The sequence below is a fragment of the Geotrypetes seraphini genome, chromosome 2 (genome assembly GCF_902459505.1).
Source record: "Geotrypetes seraphini chromosome 2, aGeoSer1.1, whole genome shotgun sequence".
Lineage (NCBI taxonomy): Eukaryota > Metazoa > Chordata > Amphibia > Gymnophiona > Dermophiidae > Geotrypetes > Geotrypetes seraphini.
In genome coordinates this window covers 56240922-56265393 of record NC_047085.1, presented here as the reverse complement: position 1 = coordinate 56265393, position 24472 = coordinate 56240922, and the positions used below count along the sequence as shown (strand labels likewise).

The 24472-nt window shown below is 48.4% G+C and overlaps 1 protein-coding gene across 2 annotated transcripts in view; it reads left to right on the top strand.

Moving 5' to 3' along the window:
* The window catches only part of EBAG9 (estrogen receptor binding site associated antigen 9), a 65955-nt gene that overhangs the window by 1953 nt on the left and 39530 nt on the right, over window positions 1–24472 (top strand). The window contains exon 2 of one of the 2 annotated variants that reach the window (XM_033933055.1): window positions 13175–13271. In XM_033933055.1, coding sequence (XP_033788946.1) covers window positions 13189–13271 — 83 coding nt within the window. In that variant the 5' untranslated portion in view covers window positions 13175–13188. Of the gene's footprint in view, window positions 1–13171; window positions 13272–24472 lie in introns of both variants that reach the window. The other variant, XM_033933054.1, reaches the window with a different exon arrangement.

Genomic DNA, 24472 nt, shown 5'->3' with positions numbered 1-24472 from the left:
AAGATATCCGCAAAAATGTTTATTCTGAGGAATAAATTAGGACACCCTACACCCTAATAGCTAGTGTTACCCCCTTTGGCTGAAATAATTGCAGTGAGATGCTTCCTGTAACTATCTATCAGTCTCTGACGTTGGTTGAGGAAAGTTTGGCCCACTCCTCAATGCAGAATTCTTTCAGTTGTCAGATGTTTGAGGGGTTTCTTGCATGTACAGCCCGTTTCAAATCACCCCACAGCATCTCAGTGGGATTAAGATCACAGATTTGACCCGGCCACTCCAGAACTCTCCATTTCTTCTTTTTCAACCAGTCCTTAGTGGATTTACTGGTATGTTTTGGGTCATTGTCATATTGCAGGGTCCAGATCCGCTTCATCTTTAATTTTCTTACAGATGGTCTCACATGTTCCTCAAACACCCTCTGATACATGATAGAATTCATGGTGGATTCTATAAGGGCTGCGGAGTCGGAGACAATTTTGGGTACCTGGACTTGGAGTTGTGGGTATCAGAAACTGAGGCGTTGGAGTAGAAGGATTTATCTACTGACTCCACAGCCCTGGATTCTATGATGGTGAGCTGGCAAGGTCCTGCTGCAGCAAAGCATCCTCAAACTCATTTCCACATCCATGCTTCACAGTTCGTATGAGGTTCTTTTCCTGGAAAGCTGTATTTGGTGTAGGCCAAACATGTCCTCTTTCTGGTGTCCAAATAATTAAATTTTAGAATCACTCGTCTGTCCATAGAACACTATTCCATAAGTCCTGGTGTCTGTCTGCATTCAGTCTGGCCTTGATGTTTCTCTTAGAGAGCAAAGGTTTCCTCCTTGCACACCTCCCATGCAAATTAAATTTGTGCAGTCTCTTTCTGATTGTAGAGGCATGCACTTTCACATCAACAGTAGCAAGAGCCTGCTGTAGGTCCCAAGTTGACATTTTAGGGTTTTTGGAGACTTCTTTTAGCATCTTGCAGTCTGCTCTGGAGGTCAACTTGCTTGGACGGCCAGACCTGGGCATGCGGGCAGTTTGGAAAGTTCTCCACTTGTACACTATTTTTTTGGACCATGGAATGGCTAATCTCAAATTCTTTTGAGATCTTTTTAAATCCCTTACCAAACTTATAAGCTGCTACAATCTTCATTCTGAAGGCCTCAGACAGCTCTTTTGATTTCACTATGGTGTTCACTCTCACTGCAGCAGTCATGAACACACAAAACTAAATGTCTGAGGTTTAAGTAGAGCAAATGCTGAGTTAACGATGTTCTAATCATGTGCACCTGATGTGATGCACCTGTGTGTGATTTGAGCCACTTTAAGTGGTAGGATATGTGGGGGTGTACTAATTTATTCCTCAGAATATCTATTTTTGTTTCATGAGTAAATCGAGGAAAACTTTTGTTGTTTACCTACAATTACATCACTTTCTTTTCCAGAGATAGATTTAAAAAAATGATTTGACATCAATATGTGAACATTTCTTAAGAACTGAATATTTCATGGGGTGTCCTAATTTTTCATGACTGTACTTACTATCTGGAGACTCCTTACAGACGAGAGAGTTGTTTCAGCCAAGCAGTTCTGCAAAATTTATTCTCTGTTTAAATACCAACTTCCCTCCATCCCTTTCATAGTAGCTAGGGAGTCCCATCTATGAGAATATGCTGCCTGCTGTCCCTTGATAACACCTATTGCAGATAAGTAATTGTGCTTCATCATGGCATATAGCACAGTAGGAAGATCCAGGTCTTTTGGGTGGCACTTTTTTTTTAACTTATTTACAATGGGTCCTTGGGCATTCTCTGACCTTCTCAGCACCTGGAATATTATTTCATGATTCCTCTTTACTTGGAACTGAGGAGTGTGGGGAGCAATTGCTCTTGGCCAAAGCATATTTGGTGGGGAAAAAATGCATTCTTAATCACTGGCTACCAGAGCAACCTCCATTTTGTTATTGGTGCTACAAATTTATGTACATTAATGATGTGGAAATCTTACGGAAAAAGGTCTTATCCAAAGAGGCAAAAAATGTTTCTTCAAGTATGGGGACAGTATAATTCAATCTCTTTCTTCTAGGGCGAGAAGCTTAGTGCTTAATGGATTACAAGGTGCACACACAAAAGATCGATAACATACTACTGTATTTCACTGAAGGGGATAGGGAGGGGGTGGGTGGATTCAGGTTGGACTAAGGCTATTGACCCAACTTGTTTCTGGGGCTCCATAAGAGTTCAGGTACCCCAGTTTTTGCATAATGCTTGACTTGCATAGGTATAATTTCGATTAACTGATCACCTGATTTGGAGGGTTAGGGGTTGGGTTGTGTAAAGGGGAAATACAATAAAACTGATGTAATATAACAATTTCTTTTTTTCTTTTTTTTTTTTTAGTAATCTAACAATTTCTAAGTTTTAAAAGGTTGAGACATTTTGTATTCTTTTATAATGTTTTTGAACTTTTCAATAAAAAATATTTTACCTAATGTTTGCTGCTGTTTTTGAGTCTCACTGTGTCTATGGGTAGATAGAACTGACATTTCAGCCAGCATGCTGTGGCTTTCTTCAGGATATGCTGTGAGGCCTGCAGTTAGTCTTTATATATAGTGGGTTCACTGACCTGATTGAGAGCAGGAAGGACCGTTGGTCATGAATTTGAATTTTAGCAGGAAAATCTGTTGGTCTCAGATTTGAATTTGGTAACAGAGATTTGAATTTTGGTAGGAACATCTGGTGGACACAATTTTAAATTCTGGTGGGGAAGTCTGTAGTCACATTTATTTTTAAATTCTGACAGAAAAAAGGAGGAAACTTTTAGATGACGGGAGAAGGCTTTTTATCCTCGGCCCCAGTCTTTTTTGTGCTGGATTTCTTTTGTGTGAGTGGTTGCCATGCTTGGTTAATGGAGAGCCCTTTATCACCATTGAAATTATTGGGATGTCTTGCTATCTCTATTGCTTCTTTGATCTTCTCGGCCACCAGCACTCTTCTTTCTCCAGGACTTTTGTGTTCTCAAATCTAATCATATGACTAGTTTCCTTGTCATGGAGAGTTACAGCTAATTTTTCTGTGTTGCAAAGCTTGTGGTATCTCTTGTGCTCTTTCAACCTTTCCTCTATAATGCATCCAGTTTCACAAATGTAGGATTGGCCACAGCTGCATGGGATTTCATACATCCCAGGGATTTGGAGTAGAAGGGAACTGGTCTTTCACATGTGTGACTGTAGATGCGAGTTTCTGTGGTGCACTGTAGGCTGTTTTGGTGATGTTTTAGTAGTTTCCCTATGCAATATTACTCCTTGGACATAGGGAAGCATTACCATTTTTTTTGTTCTTTTGCAGCATTGTCCTGTAATAATTGTTGGCCATTGCTGATTCACTGGATTGGGTTATCCATAAGTTTTAGGGCAAGAGAGGTAGCCTTTTTCTGCTGTAGCCATTAGCAAGAAATGTTTTCTGGAAGGTACCTCTTTCTTTCTGAAGGCTGCCTGGGTCACAAACTCTTATTAGTGCTCTGTTCACTAGTGTGCATAGAACCCCTCTTTGTGGATGGGTGGTGATGGGACTCCACATGTAGATAAGTGGCTTGCTTATATATGAGGGACATTCAATAATTTATCTACCTAAGTATGATGAAACAAGTCATGTCACAACAGCACAGTCTCGAGGTTTACTCATGTACAGTTGCAACTCAGTACAAGTCTAACATTCCAAGAGACAGGATGTCGGTAGAGTCCTCATGTGAATCAAATAAGAAACTGCTATATTTGAAGCATTGTTCGGTGATAAAATTTTTCACAAAAGAAGGGACAGAGCCATAGGAGATCCATGGACACATGACTGCAGTTTATGGTGAGTCTTCCCCATCATCCTACAAAGTAAAATTTTGGAGCAAGCAGTTTAAGTGGTAGATTGTCCATTGAAGATAACCCTCATACTGGATCTTCCACAGAAATGTGCGAGAAAGTTAAGGATTTAATTTTGCAAACAGACAAATTAAGATTTCCCAAATAGCTGAAGAAATGGCCATCTTGGCAGGTACAGTTGGAAAATAATTCATGAAAAGTTGGACATGTGCAAAGTTGGTGTAAGATGGGTTCCAAGAATGTTGACGCTGTGTCAGAAGGCCATGAGGCTCCAGTGCTGTCAGAATCAGGATAACTTGGAGATGCTCCGTGAAGACCAAACAAATTTTTTTCATTGTTTGGTGACTGAAGATGAGGCGTGGATCTATCACAGAGATCCTGAGTCCAAAATGGAGTCAATGCAGTGGAAGCATGAGAGGAGGGAGAAGAGATAGTGAATGCTGTGTTTAGGCAGATTGGATGGGCCATCTTGCCTTTATCTGCCATCATGTTTCTTTGTTTCAGTTTGCCAGTATCAGTTTCTGAAATAGATGTTATCCCAGGACAAGCAGGCATGATATTCTCACATGTGGGTGACGTCATCTACGGAGCCCCAGCGCGGACAGCTTTTCAAGCAAACTTGATTGAAGTTTCAAGTTTGCACACTGCACCACGCATGTGCTAGCCTTCTTGCCCACTAGAGGGCGCATCCCCACCTCGTGGTCCTCAGTTCAATTTCATCCGCGGAGCCAGAAGCCCTGTGGAAAAAATTGTGCTCTTGTGCCTTCTGTCGCCGCGGCTGTGTAGGGTATTTCACGCGGTCGCTGCGTTTTTTTGTCTTGTTTATTCTTTTTTTTTTTCCTTTCTTTTCAAAAAAAAAAAAACTTTCGATTTCGTCGCTACCGGGGGCTCCCGGTAGCCGTGGCCGAGGAACCTCGCTTGTTCCCGGCCTCTCTTGGGCCCATGTCCCGGCCCGTAACGGGCTTTAAAAAGTGCGGGCGCTGTGAACGGCTGCTATCGATTACTGATCCGCACAGGTGCTGTTTGAGGTGCTTGGGGCCCCAACACCCGACAGCGTCCTGCGAGAAGTGTGCCACCTTCCAGAAGCGGGCACTCAAACGCCGCAAAGCCCGCATGGCAGAACTTTTCTCTGTCGAGTCCCCTCCCGGGAAGGCCTCGAGTTCGGCCTCGGCTTCGGCCCCGGCCTTGACCTCGGCCTCGACATCGGCCTCGACCTCAGCTTCGGGACCATCGGCTTCGCCTCGGGCCTCGTTGCCATCGAAGCAGCCGGCCTCATCCAAGGCCTCGGGTAAGTCTCCACTTCCCTCCTCAGCTCCAGGATCGTCCAAAAAGCCATCCTCGGGCTCTTCGGCGGGAGGGTCCAACTCTGTTAAAACCAAGATGCCCGCGTCCGCCGCCCCGAGGGAATACTCGAGACCGAGGTCGCCCTCTGAGGAGCAGCGGCAGGTCTTGCCACAGGGAATGTCAATCCCGGTGTTCCAAGACTTGCTCCGGGCGTTAATCGCCTCGGAGCTCACCGGGGCCATTGAACATCTGCAGCAGGCTTCGGCCTCGGCTGCTTCGGCCTCGGTGGCCCCGCAGTTGACGACCTCGGCCTCGGGTACCGGGGCTTCGGCTCCCGAGGCGCCCACGGCCTCGACCTCGGCAGTACCCTCGGACCCGGCTTCGCGGGGTCCGCCGGAGCATAGCGTGCGCCCAAAAGACAAGGTGCGCCAGGTGCGGAGGATCTCGTCTTCGTCCTCGGAGTCCTCGCGGGGTTCATCGCCCTCGGGCAGGTCTCGGGCGAGGCGCCGTCCGAGGAAGGCCATGCGGTCTCGGGCCTCGCCTCGGCGGCGCGGTCGCTCGTCGCCGGCCGGGGCCGATGCCTTGCAGGTGAGGGACCTGCGGGTGGATAATCCAATCTTGTTCCGGTCTCCGGCCAGGGAGAGCTCCCGGGCCTCCTCGCCGGGACCGAAGGGTCGGGCTTCGGTGCCTCGGACCCCGGGGGGATCCCCGAGGGGTTCCTTTAGACGCACCCGGTCTCCGACTCCGTCGAGGTCGCAGGACTGTGCCTCGTTGGGGTCGGGGTCCTGTAGGGAGCCCAGATATTCTCACGAGGCCTCTCCCTTCGGCTCCGCCGGGAAGTCTCGGTCTCCCTCTCCTCCTGCTAAACCTTCCTCTTTTACGAGGTTCGTGCAGGATATGGCGGCGGCTTTGGGTGTAGACTTGTCTGAAGGGTCCACTTACACCAAGGAGTTTTTAGAGGAGCAGGATCTTCCTGCCCCACCTCGGGAATCCCCGCGCCTTCCGGTTAACAAGGTCCTCTGTCAGACCTTCCTGAGGAATCTTGAGGCTCCCTTGACGGTCGCTGTGGTCCCCTCCAAAATGGAGTCGAAGTATCGCACCCTCCCCATCAAGGGGTTCGAGAAGGGCCAACTTTCTCACAATTCGCTCCTAGTGGAATCGGCGGTTAAGAAATCGCAGACCTCCAGGGTCTCGGCCGCGGTCCCGCCGAGTAGGGAGGGCCGGACCTTAGACAAATTCGGGCGTCGTCTCTATGCGAACTCTCTCATGGCAACGAGGGTCCTGAACTACGCCTTTTCGTACTCGTCATTCCTACGTACGATGGTGAAGGACCTCCCCTCTTTTCGTGAGGTGATACCAGAGTCGCATAGGGACAGGTTTGCCACCTTCAGCTCTAATCTGGCCCAGCTGCGCCTTTATTTATTCCACGCAGTCTACGATGCGTTTGAACTTGCCTCGAGGGTATCGGCCTGTGCGGTGGCCATGCGCCGGCTGGCGTGGCTTCGTACCCTCGAGATGGAGTCGCATTTGCAGGAACGCCTGGCTAACTTGCCTTGCGTTGGGTCGGAATTGTTCGACGACTCTTTGGATGCGGCGACCAAGCGGCTTTCCGAGCAGGAGCGCTCTCTGGCATCTCTGGTGCGCCCGAAGCCTAAGGCCCCTACCCAACGTCCCTTCCGGCAGCCCCCGAGAAGGTATCCTCAGAAGTCTACGCCGGCCTTTTCCAGACCGCCGCCTCGGCGTCCACCCCAACAGAATAGAGGTGGCCCCTCTAAGCCCGTTGCGCAGGGGGCGGCCAAAGCCGCGCCGTCCTTTTGACGGGGTGGGCGGTCGGGGGCGGGCCCCCACCGTGACATCGCGCCACCCCCTCCCGATCGGGGGTCGGCTGACGGCCTTTGCCGGGGCCTGGTCTGCGATTACGTCAGACGCATGGGTGCTCCGGACAATCTCAGAGGGCTATTCGCTCAACTTCTCCAGTCCACCTCCGGACTTGCCTCCCGGGGCTTGCCCTCCCAATCGGAACCAGTTGGCCCTTCTCCTGGAAGAAGCCAGGGCCTTGTTGAGCCTCCGGGCGGTCGAGGTGGTACCTCGCGATCAGATGGGCCAGGGGTTTTACTCCCGTTACTTTTTAGTCCCAAAAAAGACCGGGGACTTGCGCCCCATTTTGGACCTCCGGAAGCTCAACAAGTTCCTGGTCCGGGAGAAGTTCCGTATGTTATCGCTTCCGGTTCTCTATCCGCTATTGGAGGAGGGGGATTGGATGTGCTCCCTGGACTTGAAGGAAGCGTACACCCATGTTCCGGTGCATCCCGCTTGCCGCAGGTTCTTGCGTTTTCAAGTCGGGGATTTGCACCTGCAGTATCGGGTTCTTCCCTTCGGTTTGGCGTCGTCCCCTCGGGTATTCACCAAGTGTATGGTAGTGGTTGCGGCGGCCCTGCGCTCGCGGGGTCTACAGGTCTTTCCCTACCTGGACGATTGGCTGATCAAGGCCCCGTCCAGGGAGGGGGTTATCTTAGCGACCCAACAGACTATCAGTCTTCTGCAGGAACTGGGGTTCGAAGTGAACTTTCCCAAGTCTCAATTGTGCCCGGCGCAGTCTCTCCAATTCATTGGAGCCGTGCTGGACACGGTTCGCCTCCGCGCTTTTCTCCCCCCGCTTCGGCGGGAGGCTCTGCTTCGGTGGAGCCGCCACTGTCAAGGGCAGTCGGAGGTGTCGGCCCAGAGCATGATGATTTTGCTGGGTCACATGGCGTCGACGGTTCACGTCACGCCTTTCGCTCGCTTGCACCTGCGGCTCGCGCAGTGGACTCTGGCGTCGCAGTGGCGGCAGGATCGCGATCCGGTGTCTTCCCGGATATCAGTGACTCCTTGTTTACGTCGATCGCTCCGTTGGTGGACCGGCTCTTCCAATCTGTCCGGGGGTTTGCTGTTTCTCGTTCCACCTCACAGCAAGGTCCTGACCACGGACTCCTCCGAGTACGCGTGGGGAGCTCATCTGGACGGCCTGAGGACGCAGGGTCTGTGGTCGGCCGAGGACCGTCGATGTCACATCAATGTGCTGGAGCTTCGCGCCATTTTTCTGGCCGCGCGAGCTTTTGTCCACCTGCTGCACGACCAGGTGGTACTCGTGCGGACCGACAACCAATTGGCGATGTACTATGTCAACAAACAAGGGGGTACGGGCTCTTGGCCTCTGTGTCACGAGTCTCTTCGCCTTTGGGAATGGGCGATCTCCCAGAACATATTCCTGCGGGCGGTTTACATTCAGGGAGAGCAGAACCAGCTGGCAGACAAACTCAGTCGTCTTCTCCAGCCGCACGAGTGGTCTCTGAACTCCCGAGTACTTCGCGAGGTCTTCGACCGCTGGGGAACTCCTCAGGTGGATCTGTTTGCCTCTCCGGAGACTCGCAAACTGCCCCTCTATTGCTCTCGGATTTACTCCCAGGATCGTCTCGAGGCGGATGCCTTCCTCCTCGAATGGGAGGGGAAGTTCCTTTATGCGTTCCCGCCGTTTCCTCTGATTTTGAGAACGCTGGTTCATCTCAGATCGACCGGAGCCTCCATGATCCTCATTGCGCCTCGTTGGCCCAGGCAGCCCTGGTTCTCCCTACTTCTTCAACTCAGTGCCAGGGAACCTCTGCTTCTGCCGGTGTTTCCCTCTCTGCTGTCTCAGAGTCGGGGTTCGCTGTTACATCCCAATCTTCAGTCTTTACATCTGACTGCTTGGTTTCTCTCCCCCTGACTTCGATTCCGGTGTCCCGGGCCGTGAGGGACATTTTGGAGGCCTCGCGCAAGGTCTCGACTCGGCTTTGTTATGCCCAGAAGTGGACCAGGTTTACGTCCTGGTGTTCTTTGAATCATCTGGAACCGAGTTCGGTGCCTGTGGCTTCGGTTCTGGATTATCTATTACATTTATCTGAGTCTGGCCTGAAGACGACTTCAATTCGGGTACATCTCAGTGCCATTGCTGCATTCCATCGGCACCTTGAGGGTCATTCTCTCTCTCTTCATCCTCTGGTGACTCGTTTCATGAAGGGTTTAGTGAATGTCCATCCTCCTCTGAAACCTCCTCCGGTGGTGTGGGACCTTAATGTGGTCTTGGCTCAGCTGATGAAGCCTCCCTTTGAGCCCATCGACAAGTCGCACCTTAAGTTTCTCACTTGGAAAGTGGTATTTTTGATTGCGCTCACGTCTGCTCGTCGGATTAGTGAACTGCAGTCCTTGGTGGCGGATCCTCCTTTCACGGTATTTCATCATGATAAGGTGGTTCTTCGCACTCATCCAAAATTTTTACCTAAAGTTGTGTCTGATTTCCACCTCAATCAGTCTATTGTCCTTCCGGTGTTTTTTCCGAAGCCCCATTCTCATCCTGGTGAGGCGGCGCTTCATACGCTTGACTGTAAGAGGGCGTTGGCTTTTTATCTTCAACGCTCCAAGTCTTATCGGAAGGTTCCTCAATTGTTTTTGTCCTTTGATCCTAATCGTTTAGGACACCCGGTTTCGAAGCGCACCTTGTCAAACTGGTTAGCTGCTTGTATTTCTTTTTGCTACGCTCAGGCTGATCTCCCGCTTTCGGGTCGAGTTACGGGTCATAAAGTCCGAGCGATGGCAGCTTCCGTGGCTTTCCTCCGATCCACGCCTATGGAGGACATTTGTAAAGCTGCCACTTGGTCTTCGGTTCATACGTTCACCTCCCACTACTGTCTGGACACTTTGTCCAGAAGCGACGGCCGGTTTGGCCAGTCGGTGTTACGTAACCTGTTTTCATGATTTGCCATCCTCCCACCTACCCTTTTTTTTTGGTTGGCTTGGAGGTCACCCACATGTGAGAATATCATGCCTGCTTGTCCTGGGATAAAGCACAGTTACTTACCGTAACAGGTGTTATCCAGGGACAGCAGGCATATATTCTCACAACCCGCCCACCTCCCCGGGGATGGCTTTCTTTGCTATGATATGGAACTGAGGACCACGAGGTGGGGATGCGCCCTCTAGTGGGCAAGAAGGCTAGCACATGCGTGGTGCAGTGTGCAAACTTGAAACTTCAATCAAGTTTGCTTGAAAAGCTGTCCGCGCTGGGGCTCCGTAGATGACGTCACCCACATGTGAGAATATATGCCTGCTGTCCCTGGATAACACCTGTTACGGTAAGTAACTGTGCTTTGTGTGGCATATGTGGGTTTTTTTCTTATTTGTATTTTTATTTGCAAAATCTCAATAAAAAATTTGAACTGGAGAAAAGCTTATAAATGCTTCAGTATCCGAATACGGTATAGTAAAGATTAGATATAAGAAACTGTTTTCTACATATCTAACTTTTTTAACTGTTAAAAATTGGAATGCATTTTTCTTGTCTTTGAAATCTATAACTAATTTATAAACAGTTTCATAAAGATTTAAAAGATTTTCTTTTTCAGAAATTGGTACCGGTAAACTGAAACATAGAAACATGATGGCAGATAAAGGAATGGCCCATCCGATCTGCAGCATCTTTTCCTAAAAGATCCCAAGTGCCTGTCCCACATTTTCTTGAATTAGGACACAGTTTTTGTCTCCATCACTTCTAGAGAGAGACTATTCCAAGCATCTATGACCCTTTCTGTAAAAAGGTATTTCCTTGGATTACTCCTGAGCCTATCATCCTATGTCCTCTTATGCCAGAATTTTCCTTCATTTGAAAGTGTCTCACCACCTCTGCATTAATAGCACAGAGATATTTAAATGTCTCTATCGTATCCCTTCTCTCCTGCTTTTCCTCCAGAGCATGCATATTGAGGTCTCGGTCTGTACCTATATGCTTTATGACAAAGACTACTAACTAGTTTTGCATCCTATTTATATCTTTTTTGAAGATGCAGTCTTCAGAACTGCACACAATATTCCAAATGGGGTCTCACAAGAGTCTTATACAACGGCACTATTGGCTCCTTTTTCTTACTGGCCAGTCCTCTCCCTAGGCACCTTAGCATCCTACTGGCTTTAAGCATCATCTTTTCTACCTGTTTTGCCACCTTGAGATCATTGGGCATTTTCTTTTCTGCTCCCCAAGTCCCACTCTTCTTTCATACACAGAAGTAATTTGCCCTCTATTCTATACCATTTTCTTGGATTTTTGTAGCGCACTTGCATGACCCTGCATTTTTTAGCATTAAATCTTAGTTGCCAATTACCATAATATTCTTCAAGCTTCGCTAGATCTCGCCTTGTGTTACCCACACCCTCTGAGGTGTCTACCCTATTATATACTTTACTTTTTTGTGGATGATACTAAACTTTGGGTCCTTTTACTAAGGCGCACTAACTGATTTAGCGTGCGCCTAACGATTAGCGTGCACTAAATGCTGACGCGTCCATAGAATATAATGGGTGCATGGTAATCATTAGTGTGCGCTAAATCAGCTAGCGCGCCTTAGTAAAAGAGGGGTTTTACCAGATAGTCCTTTCGCAATATCACTCTCAAAGATGTTTAAAAACTGGCCCAAGGACAGATCCCTATGGCACTCCACTAATGACTTCCTTTTCCTTATTCCTGAGAATGCTCAGGTTTTGGGTTTTTTTGTTTGTTTTTTTGTGAGTTGCCTTGAACTTTGTGGTACTGGCACATTATACATGTAATTTCTAGGTAATGTAAGTTTTAATATTTTTGGTGACTGGATTTTGATAATTTAATATTCCCTTTATCAGGTCAGTGCTGAATATGAAAAGTTTGAATATGCAGCATAGGTCTAGATAGCTTCTATCAATTTTATGATTTGTACTTTTGTTCTGGACTGGTTTAGAGGGAGGGATCACATTTGCCCTTCCTAGTCCTCTGGGACTACTCTAAACCAGTGCATTTTTTTTCTAGCAAAAAAAGGTTCTTTAGCATCTGTAGCAGATAAGTCCAGAGACTCATGAGTGACCTCTACTAGCAGGCATAGATAGAGAACACTGAACTGAACTCTGTCTTATAGGATGGTATGCTTCCTATTAAGTTTGTGTATCTCTATCTTTAGCAGGCGGTGAATGGCCATACACAAGCTCCTGGTCTCATCTGCAATATAGCTCCTGTTTTGGGTTCCCCAGTTCAGTTGAGCTGGGGGAGTCCCTGGACTAAACAGTGCTGGTTTAAGGGGGTACAACAGAGGAGTCATGATGATAAGATGTTAATAATTCAGCCACGGATATAAAGTATACTCGACACTTGACAGTGTTTCGGAATCAATAGTTTTGTCAAGAGTCTATTGAGCCATAACAAATTAAAAACAATGAAAATAATAACCATGTTAATGTAAAATGCATAATATAAACTAATAATATCACATCAAGCAAAAAATAAAATCAATTAGTTAAAAGCAAATGGAACATGCAAATTGTTGGACAAATGTAACAAAATATGTTGTTAAACATTTACATCAAATAAGATTCACAAGTGATAAAAGAAATACACTCAAAGATATAGGGCTCCTTTTACTAAGCTGTGCTAGCGGTTTTAGTGCATGCTATACTCTAACACCTCCATTGAGCTGGTGTTAGTTTTTCCGTTTAGCGTGCGCTAATATACAGCACGCGCTAAAAACGCTACCGCAGCTTAGTAAAAGGAGCCCATAGTCTAAGAGTAAAAAGGAACAAGAAATGGAAAGCAGAAAGAGAATATACAAATTAAGTGAAATAGATATAGATGGAGGACCAAATGTATGTGACAGAGCTTAAAAAAAGTGATTATCAGTAAACCACCACCGAGGGGGTACATTTGGTGGCTCGAGGTTCCTTTCCCAACCGCATCCTGACACTTTCTCTGTTCTCCATCAGAGTGTTAAAAAATAAAGGAAAAAGGGAGGCCCTTGAAGCAAATTTTTCTGGTGCTATCTACAGTATTTTTATTGGAAGAGGTTGTTGTTAATTGTGTTGAATTTGTATGTATATATGCATTTATTTTGGTCATGGGAATTACTGGTTGGGAAATGCCAAGTCAGTAGTAGTCATACTGTTTATTTAAATATTTCTAGAACATTACATCTTTTTAAACTGTATTCTGTCCCACCTCTTTTAGCAGGCAAGCTTTTCGCCATGGCAATTGCTCAGTTCCGCCTCTTTAAGATTTGTACATGCCTAGCATCGGTGATTTCTTTTATTAAGAGGCTAATATGCAGGTGAGTGATGTCTTTTGGAGTCTGTCTAGCTATCCACTATGTATATTATTTAAAGAGAAAGAGATGAGTTTTGAGCCACAAATAAAAGCTAAATGTAGTTTTGCATCTGTTGTGAGGGTGTTCTCCTTTTTGAGGGAAGGTAGAGATCCTTTTCTAAACTTCATATTACAGAATTTAATGTTGTTGTTTTTTTTTTGAGAGGGGCGTATTATGGGTGGAGAGTGCGCATTTCCACATTATCAAGCAAGTGTGTTAACTCCAGTTATCAGAAACAAAGAAAACTGCAGACAGCTGTACAAAGATGCAGGCTAAATTTATTAAAACAAAATAAAGAATGTGGTTAATGTTACCACCTTGAACCAAACCAAAGGACCCGACACGGTCCATGTTTCGGTAAACACCCCTTCATCAGGGGTAGAGAATGACACGGTGAAAAAATTGGTCCCCGTCACCGCCCCGTCCCCGTCTCACCATCCTCTGCACCGCCCCGTCACCGCCATTCCCTTCACCGCCCCGTCACCCGCCACTGCCACCCCATTCACCGCCCCGTCACCGCCACTGCAACCCCATTCACCGCCCCGTCACCGTCACCGCTGCATACATAAAAGCCTCAAACGGGTACGATTTTATATACTTTTCTTTATTTACGTATAAAGGAAACATTCTTTAAAACTTAGTTAAATATTAGTTAATAACTATACAAAAACAAAACACGCAGAGAAAAAATTAATTAATATAAATTCTCAAAACTGACACATTTTGATCACTAAATTTAAAATAGTTATTTTTCATACAGTTTTTCAATCACTAATCTTCCACCACCCCTGGGGCTAGCAATGCAAAAACAAACACGACATGTACTTTAAATGCTTACAATGTTAGCCTACATGGTAAGTAGACGCGGCCGCTGTACCTAATCGCGGCAAAGATCTCCCTGCTGTGATTAGCATAGTGACCGCGGCTACGGCTGCAAGTCTCCCCTCCCCCCAGCGATCACGGCAGGAGGGCACCCAACCCCTCCTGTAGACCCCCCCCAACGGCCCTCCCGACAATCGCAGCAGAAGGGTACCCAACCCCTCCTGCCGGTCCTCCCAATGGCCTCCCCTAAGATCGCCGGCAGGAGGGTACCCAACCCCTCCTGCTGGACCCCCCCCTCCAACGAACCCTCCCACCCCGGAACCCCCTTAGTCTTACTTTCCAAGTTGGACCGGACGGCTCCTCACACGTATGGCCAGCAGGCTTGCCTCCGTCCAAATGAGGCGGGCCCGCCCCTACCCTGCCCAACCCACAGGATCCTAGGGCCTGATTGGTCTAGGCACCTAAAGCCACTCCCGCTATAGGAGGGGCCTTAGGTGCTTGGGCCAATCAGGCCCTAGGATCCTGTGGGTTAGGCAGGGGAGGGGAGGGGCGGGCCCGCCTCATTTGGACGGAGGCAGGCCTGCTGGCCAGACGAGCGAGGAGCTGTCCGGTCCAACTTGGAAAGTAAGACTAAGGGTGGTGTTTCGGGATGGCGGGGTTTGTTGGGGGAGGGTCCGGCAGGAGGGGTTGGGCACCCTCCTATTGGCGATATAGGGGGCCGTTGGGGGTGCCGGCAGGAGGGGTTGGGCACCCTCCTACCAGTGATCATAGGGGGGCTGTTGGGGAGCTGGCAGGAGGGGTTGGATATCCTCCTGCTGCGATCGTCGGGGGGGCTGTTGGGGTAGGCAGGAGGGGATGGGTACCCTCCTGCCGCGATCCAAGAGCTGGGTCTGCTTTTAGTGACAAAAATCAGCGACTGGTCCAGGGGTGCTGGTACAGTGACAGCACTGTTTTAAGCTGATAAAGGGCTCATTGTGTTCCAGGCATGTGGTCGATGTGGCCGGCATGTGCACCAAGTGCATCAGCCACCACGAAGGGGAATCCTTGTCAGCTTTGGGTGCCAGCAAGCATGATTCCCCTTCATGCATGCACTGCAAATCAGCAGCAGGGAAGCCCGGGCTTCCCCTACCACCCACACAAGGATATCCTCAGCCGCCGACAGTCAGGGAAATGAGGTTTCCCTTACCGCCGATAGTGCTGGGGACTCCCTTTTCGCGGCTGCCGGCTTGCCTGCTTTAGCGGCTAGGTCTGTTCAGGTCTCTTTACTGCTGCAGGCCTCGTGGGAATTTTTTTTGGTGGGTATTTTTTTGATGGGAACCATCACTATCTTGTTGTGGCCTCAGGTGACCTTCCCCCCTATCTTAGAGACAGGAACAAGTTTGTGCTGGGTCTCCTGCTTTGGCAGTGAGTCCTGCTTTGCTGCCAAGGGAGTTTGCACCAGATTTTGTTTTAGCCATGTGCAAGGCTTATTTACAGGCAGCTGGGGGGTCTTGTTTTTTCCCCGAAGGTCTCTGGTTTTTCCAGTTGGCTTTTGCCTTCCATGTCCACCCCCGTTCTTCCCCCCTCGGCGTCGGCTTCGGCCCAGTCCCTCCATCTTCGTCCAAGCGGACGCGGGTCTCGTGGGATGAGGCTTTTCTATTTGTAGATGCATTTTCGTCTGATGAGGACTTAGACCCCTGTTGGATCCCCAAGATCCTCTCGGAGGGGGGGGGAGGGTGCGGATAACATGGACATGTGTTTTGTTGAGATGTCGGCTGCCGAGGATTCGTTGGTTGTGCACATTTTTCAGTGGGAAGAGCTATAGGAGCTTATTCTTTAGGTTTCATTGGTTTTGCGCTTTGAGGAAGATGTGAAAGAGCCCCCTCCCCACGCATGTGGTGAACCCCTTGCTTCGGGAGATCCATTTGGCCTCCCGTTCTTTTCCCATGCTTCAAGATATTTGGGATGTACAAGTGTAATGGAAAGTGCCTTTTCGTTTGGCGCGGTCCATGGCTCGGCTATATCCCATTCCTGATGGGGATAGCAATACCTTGAAGTTTCCTGTGGTTGATGCGGTGGCCTCGGCCATCGCATGTCGGCATACGGTGCCAGTTGAAGGGGGATCAACCTTGCTGAACTCTCAGGATCATAGGTTGGAGTCTTCTTAACCTTTTCCTATCGTAATAAATTTTACGTTACACTGGTTCCAATCGTAATTAGTTTAGCAAAGTTTTGTATTCACCGTTATCATTTACAGCTATTGTAAACATAATGTAAATAAGTCATAAGTCTGTAAATTCAAATATTTTATGTTCCTGGCTCTTTTAGTCCATACAGACTGTTTATCCTTTGTCTATGTCATTTTTGGAATGTCCCATCATCCGGGACACACGATAGGAAACGGTTAAGCAAAGTTTTGATGTGGCTGCCCTGGCGGTCCATACAACGATGTGTGGTTGTTTGGTGGTCCGAGCTTGTTTCCCGTGGTCCGAGCATGTTCTTGACTGGTCCTTGGTGGATCAGAAGGTTGCTAAAATTGAGCTGGGCGCTTCTTATCTCTCGGATGCCATGTATGATCTGCTGTGGGCTTCGGTCAAGTCCACGGCTCTTGGAGTGGCTTGTCACCATACCCTGTGGCTCTGGAGTTGATCAGCAGATACGCCGTCGAAGGCTAAGCTTAATAAATTTTCACTTTTGGGATTCTTTCTTGCTTGGCAAGGATTTGGACAAGTTGGCTTGTCAAGCCTTGACTTGACTCTAAGGTGTCCCGTCTTCCTGAGGACCATTCTCTCCCGCCTTTGCGGGGTGGCATTGCCCGGGGGCATTTGCGTGATTTTTGTCAATACCATGTGCGGGGGCTTATTTTCCTTCCAAGGGCCATTTCTTTCAGCGCATATAGTCCTTTCGGGGTGCCCGCCGGTAGGAGGGTCGTGACTCTGGAGATCCCTCCACTGCCCGCCCAGCCCACTGACTCCTTGCAGACCTTCCCCTGGTGCTGGTGAGAGCCCGGTTGCGGGAATTTAACCAGGGGTGGGCCGAGATCACAACAGATCAGTAGGTCCTGGAAGAAATTCAGGATGGTTATGCTCTGGAGTTTTCCCGGCCCTTGCAAGATAGTTTCCTCTCTTCTCTTTGTCAGACAGCTTGGAAGAAGCAGACTTTTCGTCAAACACTGCAAAGGTTGCTTGACCTCAAAGTGGTGGTCCCAGTGCCCCCTCAGGAGGTTCACATCGGCAGGTATTCCATTTACTTTGTAGTGCCCAAGAAACAGGGGTGTTTTCGGCCCATTTTGGATCTGAAAGGTGTCAACAGGGTGCTCCGGTTTCCATCTTTGCACATGGAGACCCTGAGATCTGTCATTCTGGTGGTCCAGCCTGGAGAATTCCTGACTTCCCTCGATCTGACGGAGGCCTACCTGCGTATTCTGATTCAGGCCTCCCATCAGTGTTTCCTTTGCTTGTGATTTTGGGAAAGCACCATCAGTTTTGTTTGCTTCCTTTTGGTCGGCCACGGCTTCGCGAACTTTCACCAAGATTATGGTGGTGGTTGTTGCAGTGATGACCTTACGCAAAGAAGGCATCCTGGTTCATCCCTTTCTGGACGACTGGTTGATTCGAGCAAAGTCCTTTCAGGAGAGCTTCCCAGTTACAACTCGGGTTGTGGAGTTCCTGCAGTTTTTGGGGTGGATGGTCATAGAAACATAGAAGATGACGGCAGATAAGGGCCATAGCCCATCAGGTCTGCCCACTGTACTGACCCACCCCCAAGTCTACTATCCTAGGGATCCCACTCCTGGTGACAGGTTCCCTTGGCTTAACCCTCTTGTCCAAGAGCCAGTTGGTGTCTGTGTCCCCGAGTGCAGGATTTTCTACAGGTATTGAGGTCGATGGCAGCCTCCCTGGATGTGGGCTTGGGCTCACATGCGCCCACTTCAGTATGCTTTTCTTCTACGGTGGTCACCACAGATGTACGATCTGGACTCTCACGTTCCCCTTCAGGAGTTAGTTCATCGCAGCTTCCACTGGTGGCAACAGACTTCCAGTCTGGTGCAGAGAGTGAGTCTGGATCAGCTTCAGTGGACGGTGCTTATCATGGATGCCCGTCTCCTTGTTTGGGGTGCTCAGTGTCTTGGTCGCTCGGCTTAGGACAGCTGGTTCCGGAGGAGGCGTCCTGGTCGATCATTGTTCTGGAGACCAGAGCCATCTGGTTGGCATTACTAGTGTTCCAGACATTGCTGAAGAGCAAATCAGTTCATATTCTCTTGGACAATGCCACAGCGGTGGCTTACATCAGTCATCAAGGGGGAACCAAAAGTCGTCTAGTGGCTTCTCTGCTCATGGCTTAGGCAGAGACTCATCTTCTGGACATCTCGGCTTCCCACAAAGCGGGAGTGGAGAATGTCCAGGCGGACTACCTCGGTCGTCACGTGCTCGATCCCAGCGAGTAGTGTCTAGGTCCTGTGGCTTTCGAGTTGATTGTGCAGGCTTGGAGTCGGCCAGTCATGGGCATGATGGCCACGAGTGTCAACGCCAAAGCGCCAAGGTTCTTCAGTTGGCACAGAGATTACCAGGCCGAGGGGCTGGATGCTCTGGTGCAGCCTTGGCTGACAGATGGACTTCTGTATGTTTTTTTTCCCCCGTGGCCAATGGTGGGCAGAGTCCTTCGCATTGCTCGTCACATCAGCCGTGTAATGTTGGTGGATCCGGACTGGCCCAGGCGCTCATGGTATGCAGATCTGGTTTGTCTTCTCATGGCAGGTCTTTTTCCACTGCCCCTCTTGTCTGACCATCTGACGCAGGGTCCCATTCCATTGTTTGATCCGGGTCCCTTTTGTCTTACGGCTTGGCTCTTGACAGGGAATGCCTAAGTAAAAAAAGTTATTCAGATAAGGTGATCTCCATCCTCTTGGGTTTCTGGAGACTTTCCACTTCTCAAGCTTATGTGCGAGTTTGGTGTCTCTTTGAAGAGTGGGGTTCCACGCATGGTGTGGTTTCCTTTTGCATTTTTTTGTCTCATATCTTGGAGTTCTTGCAGGATGGTCTGGACAGGGGCTTTGCCTGGTGCTCCATCCGAGTTCGTCATGCGGCTTTGTCTGCATTTTGTGATATGTTGCATGGTTGGCGTTTAGCCTCTTCTCTGGATGTGGTTCGGTTTTAGAGGGCATCAAAATTGCTTCGTCCTCCAGTGCGGCCTTCAGTTCCAGCCTGGGATCTCAATCTGGTTCTTTCCGTGCTTGTGTGCCCTCCTTTTAAGCCTCTTGGCTCCTGCACGTTGAAGGATCTTATTCTTAAGGTGGTCTTCCTAGTGGCCATTACTTCTATGAGACACGTTTCCGAACTGCAGGCCTTTTCATGTAGGCCTCCCTTCCGGGAGTTCTCTAGGGAGCAGGTCGTGCTGCTGCTGGTTCCCTCTTTCTGCCAAAGGTGGTTTTTGTCTTTTTATGTTACCCAGTCTTTGGTCCTTTTGGTCTTTGAAGAGGGAAGAATGTCCTTGGACACCGTCTAGCCCGCCTTCTCCACAGGGCTTTAAACTAGGTAAGTCGGGGGAGGGTACAGGCATAAACAACATACCTGGCGAACTAAACTGCCAATACTTTTTTGAGGCTGAGGTAAGTAGTCACCAAAATTCTGGGTCGGGGGTGAGTGCACACACTTTCAAGTCGGGAGTAGGGTCACATCATATTTATGGGTCACATTGTAATTCTGGGTCTAAGGGGAGTACACACTGTAGTTCTGGGTATATGGGGAATACACATTGTAGTTCTGGGCCTAAGGAAAGCACAAATAACGCAAACAATGCTAAAGGTGTTCAAATAGCTCAAGCAGAAATATCCCCATTGAGACGTAACAAAAATACAACATGGAGGGCTATGTACGTCAACGCACACAGTTTAGGAAACAAGATCCTGGAATTGGAAACACAAATAAGGAATGCCGACCTGGATGTGGTGGCGATATCCGAGACCTGGCTCACAGACTCCCACGGGTGGGATATGGTCATACCGGGTTACAACTTGCTTCGCCGGGACAGGGAGGGCAGAATGGGAGGAGGTGTAGCATTATATACTAAAGATGACATTAAGGTCACGAGAATCACAGATGTCCAGTATACTGGGGAATCCCTTTGGGTTAATTTGGCCAGAGGGAAAGACAAATGCTTGTATCTTGGCATAATTTACAGACCCCCAAGACAACAGGATGACCTGGATATGGAAATAATCGGAGATATAGAAAATATCACCTTGCGTGGGGACACAGTATTGCTAGGTGACTTCAACATGCCTGATGTGGATTGGGTTACACTTACCTCTGCTTCCGGCAGCAGCAGGAGGCTATTAAACACTATGAAGGGAGCAAGACTCAGGCAACTGGTGTTGGAACCAACAAGGGATCAGGCAATACTGGACCTGATACTTACCAATGGAGAAAGTGTCACAGAGGTCTCGGTGGGCGACACATTGGCCTCCAGTGACCACAACATGGTATGGTTCAATCTCAGGAAAGGTTTCACTAAATCTACCACACTGACCAAGGTCCTCAAATTCAAGGACACATTTCAAAGAAATGGGAGACTTCGTTCACCAGGCGCTACAAAGCCAAGCAGAAACTGATAATGTGGAAGAAATGTGGTCGACTTTGAAAGCCACCATACAAGAAGCAACAAACCGCTATGTTAAATCAGTAAGTAAACGGCGAAGGAACAATAAGCCACAGTGGTTTACTGCGGAGATCTCAGACCTCATCAAGGAGAAGAAAAAAGCATTCATCTCTTACAAAAAATCAGGGAAGCAGGACTCTAGAGCAGACTACCTGACCAAATCAAAAGCCGTCAAAACAGCAGTCAGAGAGGCTAAATTCCACATGGAAGAGTCTCTGGCAAAGAACATCCAGAAGGGAGATAAATCCTTCTTCAGATATATCAGTGACAGAAGAAAAAACTCAGGCGGGATTGTAAGTCTTAGGAATCCAGACGGAGACTATGTGGATAAGGATTCGGAAAAAGTCCAACTATTAAATTAATACTTCTGCTCAGTCTTCACCCGAGAAGCGCCGGGGCTTGGCCCTCAGCTACAGACAAGGGTTGGCTCAGTTGACCCTTTTAGTAACTTTGAGTTTACGCCCAGCAGTGTCTACGGTGAGCTGTCAAAGCTCAAGGTTAACAAAGCAATGGGGCCGGACAACCTGCACCCCAGGGTGCTTAGGGAACTGAGTGATGTCTTGGCGGAGCCACTGTCCGCGCTCTTCAACCTCTCCCTTAGTACAGGCAGCGTCCCGTTGGACTGGAGGATGGCTAACGTCATTCCACTCCACAAGAAAGGCTCAAAGATGGAGACAGAAAACTACAGACCAGTGAGTCTAACATCGATAGTGAGCAAACTAATGGAAACTCTAATCAAACACCAATTGGATAAAATCCTGGATGAAAAGAATCTACGGGATCCCCGACAACATGAATTTACTAAGGGGAGATCATGCCAATCCAACCTGATCAGCTTCTTTGATTGGGTGACGGAGAAGCTGGATATTGGGGAGTCCCTAGACATCGTGTACCTGGACTTTAGCAAAGCATTCGATAGCGTACCACACCGCAGGTTGCTGGGCAAGATGAGTTCTATAGGATTAGGTGACACATTGACGCAATGGGTTGGGAACTGGCTTGGAGGTAGGCTTCAAAGGGTGGTGGTGAATGGCACCCCCTCCGAAATGACGGAGGTGATCAGTGGAGTGCCACAGGGCTCAGTCTTGGGCCCAATCCTATTCAACATCTTTATAAGGGACTTGGCAGAAGGGCTTCGAGGTAAAATAACATTATTCGCCGATGACGCCAAACTAAGTAATGTAGTGGGCAAATGCACAACAGACGAAGATTCAATGCCCGACAACATGATGCACGACCTACTCCTGCTGGAGCGCTGGTCTAGGACATGGCAACTCAACTTCAATGCCAAAAAATGCAAAATTATGCACCTGGGCAGCCAAAATCCATGCAAGTCTTATACCCTTAATGGCGAGATCCTAGCAAAAACGGTAGCAGAACGAGACTTGGGGGTAATCGTCAGTGAGGACATGAAGTCTGCCAATCAAGTGGAGCAGGCTTCATCCAAGGCAAGACAAATAATGGGTTGCATACGAATGGGTTTCGTCAGCCGTAAGGAGGAAGTCATTATGCCATTGTATAGATCCATGGTGAGGCCCCACCTGGAATACTGTGTGCAATTTTGGAGGCCACATTATCGCAAGGATGTGCTGAGACTGGAGTCGGTGCAGAGAATGGCCACCCGGATGGTCTCGGGACTCAAGGATCTTCCATATGAAGAACGGCTTGACAAATTACAGCTATACTCGCTCGAGGAGCGCAGAGAGAGGGGAGACATGATCGAGACGTTCAAGTATCTTACGGGCCGCATCGAGGCGGAGGAAGATATCTTCTTTTGCAAGGGTCCCACGACAACAAGAGGGCATCCGTGGAAAATCAGGGGCGGGAAACTGCGAGGTGACACCAGGAAATTCTTTTTCACTGAAAGAGTGGTTGATCGCTGGAACAGTCTTCCACTACAGGTGATTGAGGCCAGCAGCGTGCCTGATTTTAAGGCCAAATGGGATAGACACGTGGGATCTATTCACAGAGAAAGGTAGGGGAGGGTCATTAGGGTGGGCAGACTAGATGGACCGTGGCCCTTATCTGCCGGCTATTTCTATGTTTCTATGTTTGGTAGTCGGGAGGGCTCTTTGGGACAGAGGCAGTTGCGCAAATTGGATGTCTGTAAGGTCCTTCACTCTTATGTTCAGCAGACCTGGAGTTCCGGAACGTGGATCCTCTTTTTGTCCTCTTAGCGCAGGGGTGTCCAATGTCGGTCCTCGAGGGCTGCAGTCTAGTCGGGTTTTCAGGATTTCCTCAATGAATATGCATTGAAAGCAGTGCATGCACATAGATCTCATGCATATTCATTGGGGAAATCCTGAAAACCCGACTGGACTGCGGCCCTCGAGGACCGACATTGGACACCCCTGTCTTAGTGGGTCCTTGTAAGGAGGGCGGTGTTTCTAAGGCTACCATTGCGCGATAGATCAAGGAGGCTATCGCTTCAGCATACCTACTTCAAAAAAAACCTGTTCCAGAATTTCTCAAAGCCATTCCACTTTGGGTCAGGCTCGTTCCACTTGGGCGGTTCTCATATAGTTGGGACAATACCTGCGGGGTCCCTCAGGGCTCCCCCCTGTCACCCACCCTGTTCAATATCTACCTAGCCTCCCTAGGGAACCTTCTACACAACCTCAAACTTAAATCTTTCATCTATGCAGACGACATCACAATAGCCATCCCACTAACCAATTTCTCACAAGAACGACTCAACTACATTACAAACATTCTCAACCAGATCGAACTCTGGATGTTATCTTTTAGACTGAAACTCAATCCCGACAAATCAAAATTCTTCCTAGCCACCCCCAAGGACAAAATCAAGGACACTTCAATTCAACTAAAAGGACAAACTTTCCCCCTCGAGCCCACGCTAAAGATACTGGGAGTCACTCTGGACAAAAATCTATCCTTAGAAAACCACACCGATCTCATGGTCAGGAAAAGCTTCTCCGTACTGTGGAAACTCCGCACCATAAAAAAATACTTTGACGACACCTCTTTTCGCCTACTTGTACAATCCTCCATCCTCAGCATCCTTGACTACTGCAACATCATATACCTCAACGCCACAAAGAAAACCACCATGAGACTAAAAATAATCCAAAATACCGCGGTGCGTCTCATCTTCGGCCTTAAGAAATGGGAACACATCACCCCCTTCTACCACCAACTTCACTGGCTGCCATTTGAATCTAGAGTCCTCTTTAAATTTGCATGCTTCTGCTACAAATCGATAAATGGTTCAGCACCAAGTTACATTAATTCTCACTTTAACCTCTACAACACAAACAAGAAATCCCGTAGAATTCAGCTGTTCGCCTTCCCGTCTCTAAAACTCTGCCACCTTAAAAGATTCCTAGACAAAACCTTCGCCTTCCAAGCAGCTAAGCTCAACCCATGGCTTGCACAAATGATACTCGAGGCCCCCACTTACCTCGGCTTCAGAAAATCACTCAAAACCCACCTATTCGGCAAACAAGACCCCTAACAACCCCCCCCCCCCGCTTACATTACTACACCCCCCCCACCCACCCCCGCTCTTCCCCCCCTTAATTGCTCCCCTCTCCCCCATCTCCCCTCCGCCAGTCATCCTCTGTTAAGTTCGATTAACACTGCTTATATCCAATAAACTATTTACATCGGATAAATTGTCTTTACATGATAAAATGCTGTAAACCCCGCTCTTACATTTGTTTCTACCTGATAAATTGTGTACTGCT